The sequence below is a fragment of the Opisthocomus hoazin genome, chromosome 5 (genome assembly GCF_030867145.1).
Source record: "Opisthocomus hoazin isolate bOpiHoa1 chromosome 5, bOpiHoa1.hap1, whole genome shotgun sequence".
In the NCBI taxonomy this organism is placed as follows: domain Eukaryota; kingdom Metazoa; phylum Chordata; class Aves; order Opisthocomiformes; family Opisthocomidae; genus Opisthocomus; species Opisthocomus hoazin.
This window is the reverse complement of record NC_134418.1, coordinates 42,734,367-42,744,488: the sequence shown is the minus strand read 5'-3', so window position 1 is coordinate 42,744,488 and position 10,122 is coordinate 42,734,367. Positions and strand designations below refer to the sequence as shown.

Sequence of the window (10,122 nt, the reverse complement as noted above, 5' to 3'; positions counted from 1 at the left end):
TGTGCTTGGAACACGGTTTAAGTATTTTCTCTGGGGTTTAATTTACTCTTCTCACCATCTTTGATGAACCAGAGATAAGCACCTGATCAGAGAGTAGGGGTTTTCTGACTGAAGGGAGGCCAACGAGTCAAACTTGGAAGTCAAAATAGCTTTCAGAGCTGCGAGGATGCGAAACATGGGTTATCTATATATAGCTCTACACCCTCCGAGTGTACTTGGCACACATGCCAAATATACCGGGTTCTTTTAGGGCTTTTCAGGCCCTCAGACATTCCCCCGAATCTCAGGCAGTGGGCACGATGTGCTCTTCAGCAGCAGGGGTGAACTTCAAACGTGGCGCTGGGCACGGCCGAGAAGCAGCACGTCCAAAGGGGCTGCAGCAAGCGGGCAGTCCCACCGCCGCCGCCTGCGCACGGCTTCCTCCACAGCCGAGGCCGGAGCCCCTCTTCCTTTCAGCACCCAACTCCACAGACTCCTCCGCGCCACGGGATGAAAAGGCCAAATCTTGCAACAAGGTGGTTCACGAGGGGACACAGCCATCTCCCCCCCCAGGGACCCCGCAGACGAATCCCAGGGCCGGACCGCCAGCCAGCGACGGCTGCGGAAGGGGCGACGGCCCCTCGGCGTCCCGAGGCACGTGGGGCAACGACCGCGACGCGGGGCGCCCGCCGCGGCGCCGCCCGCAGGTACGAACGGCCTTGCAACGGCCGCGCGGAGGGAGCGGGGCCGCGCGGAGGGCGAGGCCGCCTAGGCACGCACACCGCAGCCCCGCCCCACCTCGCGCGCAGGTGCGGTGAGCGCGGAGCGCGCCGCCTCCGCCTACCTCCCGCCCGCCAGGCGGAGCGAGCGGCGGCGCGCGGGGTGCGGGTGCGCGGCGGGCGCCGCGCCGGGCTTTGTGCGGGGAGGGCGCGCGCGCGGCGGGGCCGGGCCGGCCGCTGATGTCACCGCTGCCCTCGGCTCTGCGGCGGGTGCTGCCGGGGCCGCCGCCGCCCCTGGCCGCTGCGGCCGCCCCTCCGCGCCCGGCGGCGGGCCGGTAGGCGGCGGGATCCGAGGGGGCATGCGGCTGCCACCCCTCCGCCCTGCGCCCGCCGGTGCCCGCGGGGCTGCGCCGCCGTCCGCCGCGGCGGCCGGGCATGGTGGCGTCTGAGGCGGGCGGTGCGCGCGTGAGTCACCGCGGCCCGCAGGCGGCCGGCCGGCCGGGCCGGCCTTTGTCTGCGCCGGGAGCATGTGGGTGAACCCCGAAGAGGTGCTGCTGGCGAACGCCCTCTGGGTGACGGAGCGGGCCAACCCCTACTTCATCCTGCAGAGGAGGAAGGGGCACGGAGGCGACGGCGGCGGCGGGGGACTGGCGGGTAAGGGCGGCGGCGGCCGGGGTCCCGGGGAGGGCGGGGCGGCTCCGCGTGCCGCGCCGTCCCCCTCAGCGGCTGCCCCGGGCGGCGGTGGGGAGAGCGGCCCTCGGGGAGGGGCACCCGCGCCGCCGGGGAGCCTCCCCGCCCCTCGCCGCCCTCCCGGGGGGGGAGCCCGCGTCCGTGCCGCGGCCGGCGGGGCCTGTGGGCGCCGTGCGGGTGTTGCGGTGCGTGGCTGTGTGGAACCCGGTTTTTGCGGGCGATCGCCGGCGGCCGATGCCCTCGTACGTCAGGGCGTGACTTGGTTCCACCTGGGAACCCCTGACGGGCGTCGCGTCAAGTAGGAGCGGGCTGTAACTCGCAGGCGCGCACTGCGAGAACAGGTTTGCTTCGGCTTCTCCGTGTTCTTCGGGATGTCCTTGTGAAGCGCGTTCCCCGAGAGCTTTGGTTTCGGCTGCTGACGTCTGGAGACGGTTCTGTACGTCTCCGGGTCGTGCGTGTCTTGGTCTCTGTAGTGCTGTGCGTATACATTTGTCGAGACCTTTCATCGTTTTTAGGCAGTGTGTATATGTTTCTGTGGAACTGGAGATGCAGAACCCTATGGTGTTGCCACCGGTCCTTCTTGAATTGGCAGAGAACAGTCAAACTCGTTCTCTGAAAAGCTGTGGTTTCTTCCTTACCCGCTTGCACTGCAACTAATTCTTCAGGCTAATCAAAATAAACATATGGACTACATCTATGGTTGGTTCAAGGTCCTGTGCATATTTACCAGGAGATTAAGTGTTTCTTCAGCCTTTGAATGCTCTAAGGACTTGTAAACAATTCATAATCTAAACTAACGCACCACTGTGAAGTGTGTTTTCATGTAGGCTCTTGAGGCCTTCAGCCTTCTTCAGCGCTGTATGCTGATAAACCACCTCATTCTTGTGTGGAAAGTGACCAGCAGCCACTCCATATTGACTGTAGATTTTTTTAAAATTTCTTTTTTTTAATATTTTGAATTGTGGGCAGTGTTGGCAAATCCATAAAAAGCATGTTTTACCTCAGAAGTTCACCCCTGCTGTATTTACTGAGAAATTCTTCGGAGACTTTCATGGATTACCCCCTGGCCTCTTAAGGATTGTTTCCTCTGTCTTGCTGTAGGTGTTGTGCAAGGCATTCTTGTACCTTTCTGGCTTTGTTATCTTTGAATTAGAGATTGTTTGAGATACCCAGTCAATTTTCCAAATGTTTCTCAGTTATTGGGGAAACATTTTGAGAATATGGGGTTTCCTTTTCAACCTGTTTTCACAGTGCATATACATCTAAGCCTTCTTGCAGTTGTATGTATAAGTCTGATTGATGACCACTGCACAGATGGAGAGCTCACTTTTGAAGATTTAGTCCTTGAGTGGGAGTAGGATTTATAAATGTGAACTCCTTTTTTTTTTTTCTTTTTGTGAAGGTCAGATAAGCTTGACAGCATTTGGTAGGAGTTCAGGACAGAGAAATAGTTCTGTCTTTGTTTCTGCATTTTCCCCTCCCTTGGAATTTAAGATTTTGCGCACCGTATCCATTATTGTAGCATGTGACTGCAGTCTGTATAGTGAATATGATTTAGAATGCAAAAGTTCTATGCGTATTTTGAAAACTGCTTTCTGTGTAGCTTTTATTAGTGCCTGTGCTTTGCCTGGAGTTGCAGCTGCTGTGGCCTTGAAGTAGTAGCAATACATAGATGATTTCTAGGGGGTTTGTTTGTTTGCATGAGGAAGGGCTGGAAAAAAGTTGTAGCTTTTTTCAGCATGTTGCCAGAACCATAACTAAACAAACACCCGTTACTAGCACAAAGAAAGTTATTAGTGCTGGCTGTGTGGGAACTTGTCAGGCCTTGCCATTTTAGCATATAAGTTTTTGACGCAGTGGTTGACAGAAGGTGGGAGAGGAAGAACAAAAGGGATGTAGAGTGTCCAGGCCACTCCCAGCTTGGTAGGCACTGTAATAAGCGGAACTTATGATTATTTGTTTTTCATGGAAATACTGGAGTTTTGCACCGGTTGTTCTAACAGCTGTGGCCTGCCCATGGAGGGCGAGGGCAGGTGAAGGAAGCCAATGGATAGTTCTTGGTAGGTAAGACTGGCTAAAAGCAGGGTGTTGAGGGACCTAGCTGATCCTGAGGGTTCAAAATAAATAAATCTGCTGAAACGTTTGAGTACATAATTTGTAACAATGATAGCATTTAGGATGAGCCTGCAGAAGTTCTGTAGATCATAACGATACAGTTTTCATGACAGAAGTGGAGATTAGCTGGGTGAAAGTATAGAAACAGAAAAAAAGAACCTTTTGTGGATGTTGTTTGTGATGAGGGTTTTGGGTTTTTTTTTGTTGTTGTTGTTAATTGCCCTTTCTGTGGTGACATAATGCTGAAATTTGCTCAGATATAATCTAAAAAGTTATACCTACCTGTGAATGTAGTACAAAGTTTGATCTGGTTGATCTGTGGGAAACCAGATTACGTGTCCTTGAAGTTGACTAGAAATATTGTATGTAGGCTTTTTTACTCTGGTGGGAGTGGTCTGAATTTATATATGCAAGAGAGAATGTAAATACAGCTGTTACTTTTTTTTTTGTGATCTAACTTCTGCTGACTTGTATTCCCTCATTATTGACTCTTGAAGTCATTTGTCTTAAATTGTAGAATGATGATTGACTTTCAAGTTGATGAGGCTGTGTGCTTGATGACATGAGATAGCTTGACTCTGTAACTCAAGCAGTGGTTCCACTGATTCTCTGGCATTGCCCTCGAATCTAGCTTTGCTGTGAAACTAACCAGTCAGCAAACTGATCAGGGTTAAGTGTGATGCCCTTCTCTCCGTCTACGAACGTGTCAGACTTCAAAGAACCTTAGTTGGGGCTGCACTGTAATGCGGTCGTGTGGGCATGGCTGAAGGAAGAGGCAGAGTGCTTTCCTGTGGGTGAATGGGAATGAGGGGGGAAGGCTGGGGACAGACTTCTTCAGGCAGCACTGTGGCTGGATGCTGTGACTGTGAAGGTGTGACTGAAGGCTGATGATCACCCTCAAAGTGGCTGCCAGGGTCTCGATGTTACCTGTCCTCCATCACTTAGTACCGTCCCGTGGATGGAGGTTACCATAACCAGAGCAAAGTCCAGAAGACTGGATCTTTTAGGTGTTTTGACATGCCTCAGTCTAAAAACAAGTAGCCTTGGATGTGGGTGAAAGTAATTCTCAGTGACTTTATGTTGAAGCAGAAGAGCAGTATTTGTGTTACCTGTTCTCCTGGGTCCGCTCTGAGTGCAGCAACCCTTTGCAGGAAAAGGAGTATCAGTCACTTTGTTGGAAGGGGTGAAAAATCAGCCCTTTCTGCAGTGATTCTCTCCTCTTAGCCTGGATTTACGTAATGCCATGCTGGTATTTTGCTTCTTCATGACCCTCACTCGTAAGTGTCATCTTCCTTTTGTTCACCAATGGGGGAAAATGTATTTTCTTTCCTCTTATTAGTTTTTTCAAAGGTGCCAGATGTTTTTAACCCTCTCTCCTTCATACCTATTCTGCTTCCTGCTCGTCAGCTCCCTTCCCTGGGCAACCTGGTAGTTTGGCCGGTGTGAAATACTCCCTGCTCCAGAGGAGTCCGGTGTGCTACATAGCAACCTGCGTCAGCTGGAGCAGAGACCTTTGGAGAGAACATGAACCCAGATCGCTCCTATCATTTGGGCGATGTGCTCTGTATGACCGTGTTACTTTCATGGATGTAAGGATCTTGAACGTGTTATAAAGTTTATAAATAACTAAAAAGCTTGTGATTTTGTGTTATTAAGTATATCTTGCATTCTGATGAAACAAATAGGTTAAAAAATGTCTCTTAACTGCTTTCTGCTGTACTGTGGTAGTGCTTGACAAATGATTTTATTTGGAAACAGTATTGCAAGGAATTAGTGTGACTGATAGTTGATGGCAAAGCATTGTATTCATTTAGATCTTACAGGAAGAGAGACTGAAGGTGTGGTACGATTAGGTTGTGACTGCTGTCCTCCTGTTGTGTCAGAAGTGGAGATGAAATTCCAAGCAATTTTGTTTAAAAAGTTATTCTAACATCTCTTTGAATCCTGAGGCACATAAATAGTTTCTAGTTTGCAAGAACCGTTTTTAGGATTTCTTAATAGGAGAATTATTTTGCAGATAGGATATTTATGCTTACAGCTGGGACATTGCATGTGTGAGAGATTCAGTACGAGTTTGTAAGTCCATAAGATGTTGCCAGAGATGATTCAAACACTTAAGCAGATGAGAGCAGATGGAAATTTGCTGACTTCTGGTGATAAAATAAATTGGTGAAGTACTATCTTTCTCCCCAGATATTTTTGCAGAAAGCGTTAACGTGTAATTTCCACATTGGAAAGGCAGAAAGAAGAAGCTCTGAGCTCAGCTGGCTGATGCAAGCCTTCAGTGTAAAATCGAATATAGTTTTTAATACTGTGACAGTGTTTGAACTCCAAGCACTTTTCTGCAGCCTTCCTGGACACACAACTAGTAGCTCAAATACGGAGATAAGATTCTACCTTGCTCTCAACCTCACAATTCAGAGGGTTGAGGAAGAGGTTGCTTGAAAATCTGTTTATACTCAACATTTAGCAAATCTTGAGCTTTTGGCCAGTATATCATCTCCCTGACGAAAGGATGGTACGTGCTTGAACAAGCTTGACACTTTCTGTCCTTGTTAACCCAAGCAGTTAGGATTTTGCATGTCAAACTTGGTACACTTGAGTAGAAAGCATGTGCTTTCTGATACTTGAAATATAGCATTTATCAAAATGCGTGCAATTAGCATAACTCACATGAGTGGTCTGCTTATCCATCTGCTTTCTGTGTTGATTTTGCTCATGGGGTGGAAACTAGTCTCTTTGCTCCTCTCTGTCATTTGGTGTTACACCAAATCTGCTCTTATGCTGCTGAGCTTCTCGTTAGGATCTGCTCTGGATGTGTTTGCTGCTTTGCACTAGTAGATTCCCACTTCCAAGAGGGCATGCAGATGTCTGGGGTTGAATTGCTGTTTGATTCTCCAGATTGACTCACCAGTCTTTTTCTGTTGAATTCCCAGATGCTTTCACGGGTGCTTGGTTGGAAGGTGTCTGATTTCCTGCCTAATGCTTCTCTTGATCTCCGGTTCTTACAGGCAATGCGCTGTTTGCACAGATACAGTGCCTGAGATGTTGCTTGGTGTAGCTCTGTTTTCGGTACTGTAATGCTTCTGGCTCAAAGACTTTCCTTGATGTTACTTCATCTTTTACACTTTGAGTAGTGTGACCCATCATGGTCTCTGAGCTGAGCTGTCATTTGCCATTTTTACCTTCTGACATAATGTTATTGCTTAACACATGGAATTCAAGGATGGCTTGCTATTTCTCCTGAGATCTCTGTTTGTATGAAACCCTGCTGGAAATGTCACACAGGATCACAATATAGTAAGCAATAAATGTCTAGGCCTCTTAGTAGTTTTCTGTGTTATATCCGTTGGTATTGCTTACAGGGTTTTTGGTGGTACTCTCTGGTCCCACACTGAAAGGTATAAGGAGGCACTTCTTCACATCGGTTTCCATATTTCCATCACTCCCACTGTCTAATTATGCATCCTTGTAAGAATATATCATATTTCATAGAGGTTTGGGCCCTTGACAGTTTCAGTTAGTTCTGTACAGTTAAAAAAGGTTCCACAAGTTATGCTGGTATATACTCTCAAGTGCTTTTGGAAGTTAAGGAAAACATATGTATTTTCATATGATTGTTTTTCTTGTAAATATGTGGTGTAGGCAGAATCCATTCAACTTTCTCTGTTCTTCCCTACGATTTGTGACTTTTATGTTATTCATCCTTCATAGTACCACACTGTGTATGGCTTTTTCCTGTAATGGGCAGGAGTTGTTGCTGCCACTGACTTTGCTGAAGTATGACGACACAAGGTGTATAAAGGGCTGTAAGCATTTGACTGAAATCTCGCTGTTCTTTAGCTCTTTGACTGCTAATCATGCTTCTGATGCCTGATCAGTGTTGATATTCAGTAACCTACATTTGCATTTTGCCTTTAAATCTGGTGCTGAGGTGGGCTTAGGTTCTGGAGGACTTCTTAAAAATCCTTGTAAATATTTTCTAGGCCCAATTTCTGATTGGGTTTTTTTTTCTTTTTTTCTGAAGTTTCCAGATGGGGGTATATGAAATCCTACTGCAGCAACAGTCTTGGTTTCAGCTAGTAAGTTCTTAATGTGTTTTTGGTTCTTTCCTCGCAGTCCTGTCTTATGCTTCCCCTCTGCATATTCTGGTATTTTGTTAGCCAAAGTTCTCGGGATTTTCTGTTCAGCATTGTTTCTTTCCATGGTAAAGTGCCTTGTCTGATAGCTTATTGAAATCTGATCTACCTGCAGGTATTCGTAGAATGATTTGGGTTGGATTTGGTTAGGACAGTTAGAATCTGAATAATTTTTCTCTGAAACTATTGCTTCTGCTCAGATTTAGCTTGTGTTTGACCATACTGTGCTTCAGGATTGTTCTGTAGTTCAGGCTGAACTTACTGTACGCACTTCAGTTCTCAGTTTGTACCATGGAGTTTGTTGGCTAGATTCAGTTCATAATTGTTTTTCTTAGTTTAGTGACGGTGGTTGTTGGTTTTTGTTTTGGTTTTGTTTTCTTCAGTTGCTCATACTTAATTGGTTTATTCTTTAAACTTATGTAGTTTATCTGAAACTTATGTTGGTGTAGATGTAGTTGATTTAAAGTCTGCTCTTGGATGAAATCTATTTAATCTGGGACCTGACGAGATGCATCGCAGAGTCCTGAGGGAATTGGCTGATGTCATTGACAAGCCACTCTCCGTGATACTTGAAAGGTCATGGCAGTCAGGTGAAGTCCCTGGTGGCTGGAGGAAGGGAGACATTGTGCCCCTTTTTAAAAAGGGTAGGAAGGAGGACCCTGGGAACTGCCAAACTGTCAGCCTCACCTCTGTGCCTGGGAAGATCATGGAGCACATCCTCCTAGAAGCTATGCTAAGGCACATGGAGGTCAGGGAGGTGATTCGAGACAGCCAGCGTGGCTTCATCAAGGGTAAGTCCTGCCTGACCAACCTAGTGGCTTTCTAGGGACAGTGGACAAGGGAAGAGCTATGGTTGTGATCTGTCTGGACTTCTGTAAAGCCTTCAGCATAGTCCCTCACAACATCCTTCTCTCTAAATTGGAGAAATATGGATTTGATGAGTGGACTGTTTTGTGGCTAAAGAATTGGTTGGAAGGTCACAGCCAGAAGGTAGTGGTCAAAGGCTCAATGTACAAGTGGACTCCAGTGACAAGTGGTGTCCCTCAGGGGTCCGTACTGGGACTGGTGCTGTTTAATATTTTCATCAATGACTTAGCGAGATTGAGTGCACCCTCAGGAAGTTTGCAGATGACACCAAGCTGAGTGGTGCAGGTGACACACCAGAAGGACGGGATGCCATCCAGAGGTACCTGGACAAACTCAGGAAGTGGGCCTGTGAGAACCTCATGATGTTCAACAAGGCCAAGTGCAAGGTCCTGCATCTGGGTCAGGGCAACCCCCACTATCAATACAGGCTGGGGGATGATGTGATTGAGAGCAGTCCTGCTGAGAAGTACTTGAGGGTACTGCTGGATGAAAAGCTTGATATGAGCCACCAATGTACACTCGCAGCCCAGAAGGCCAACCATATCCTGGGCTGCATCAAGAGAAACGTGGCCAGCAGGTCGAGGGAGGGGATTCTGCCCCTTTACTCCACTCTGGTGAGACCCCACATGGAGTCCTGCGTCCAGCTCTGGAGCCCACAGCACAAGAAGGACATGGAGCTGTTGGAGCGGGTCCAGAGGAGGGCCATGAAGATGATCTGAGGGCTGGAGCACTCTCCTATGAGGACAGGCTGAGAGAGTTGGGGCTGTTCAGCCTGGAGAAGAGAAGGCTGCAGGGAGACCTTATAGCAGCCTTTCAGTACCTGAAGGGGGCCTACGGGAAAGATGGGGAAAATATTTTCAGCAGGGCTTGTTGTGATAGGACAAGGAGCAATGGCTTTAAACTAAGGGAGGGTAGATTTAGACTAGATATAAGAAAGACATTTTTTACCATAAGGGTGGTGAAACACAGGAACAGAGCCCAGAGAAGTAGTGGAGGCCCCATCCCTGGAAACATTCAAGGCCAGGTTGGACGGCGCTGTGAGCAGCCTTACGTAGTTGAAGATATTCCTGCTCACTGCAGAGGGGTTGGAATAGATGACCTCTAAGAGTCCCTTCTAACCCAAAGCATGCTATGATTCCATGATTCTAATTTGCTTATGCTACTCTGGGAGAATAGGATACTTTAAAAGAGTTAGTTTTGAGTGAAATTCAATGACTTCCCTGCTGTTTTGGTCAATGCTGTTTGGAAGATAATCTAATTCAGTCACAATTGTTAAACTGGAAGGGAGGATGAAAGCTTTATCCTTTGTTACTGCTTTATCCTGCAGTAGTCAAGCCAGATCATCACATTGGCCCTTCCTGAGCTTTTTTATTTTTTTAAAGATTAGTGGTTAGGTTTTTAGTCTTCTCTGATTTGTATTCATCAGCCTGAAGACAGAAGAAGCAAGTACTGTTTTTATTGCTTGTCTTTCTAAATCAGTAGAGTGACAGTACTTCCTCAAAGTCAGTTTCACTGAACATGTTAGATGTGCAAAGGAAATGGTGGCTGGGCAAATCAGTGCATTGGTAGAAGGACAGAGCAACAAAGGCAGGCATTGGGGAAGACTTAACAAT

General features: G+C 47.7%; 1 protein-coding gene across 1 annotated transcript in view; it reads left to right on the top strand.

Annotated features, from left to right (window-relative positions):
* The first annotated feature begins 1,128 nt into the window (after positions 1 to 1,128).
* The window catches only part of TBC1D9 (TBC1 domain family member 9), a 54,706-nt gene continuing 45,712 nt past the window's right edge, over positions 1,129 to 10,122 (top strand). The window contains exon 1 of the mRNA XM_075421008.1: positions 1,129 to 1,352. Within this exon, the coding sequence (XP_075277123.1) occupies positions 1,226 to 1,352 (127 nt within the window). The 5' untranslated portion in view covers positions 1,129 to 1,225. The remainder of the gene's footprint in view (positions 1,353 to 10,122) is intronic.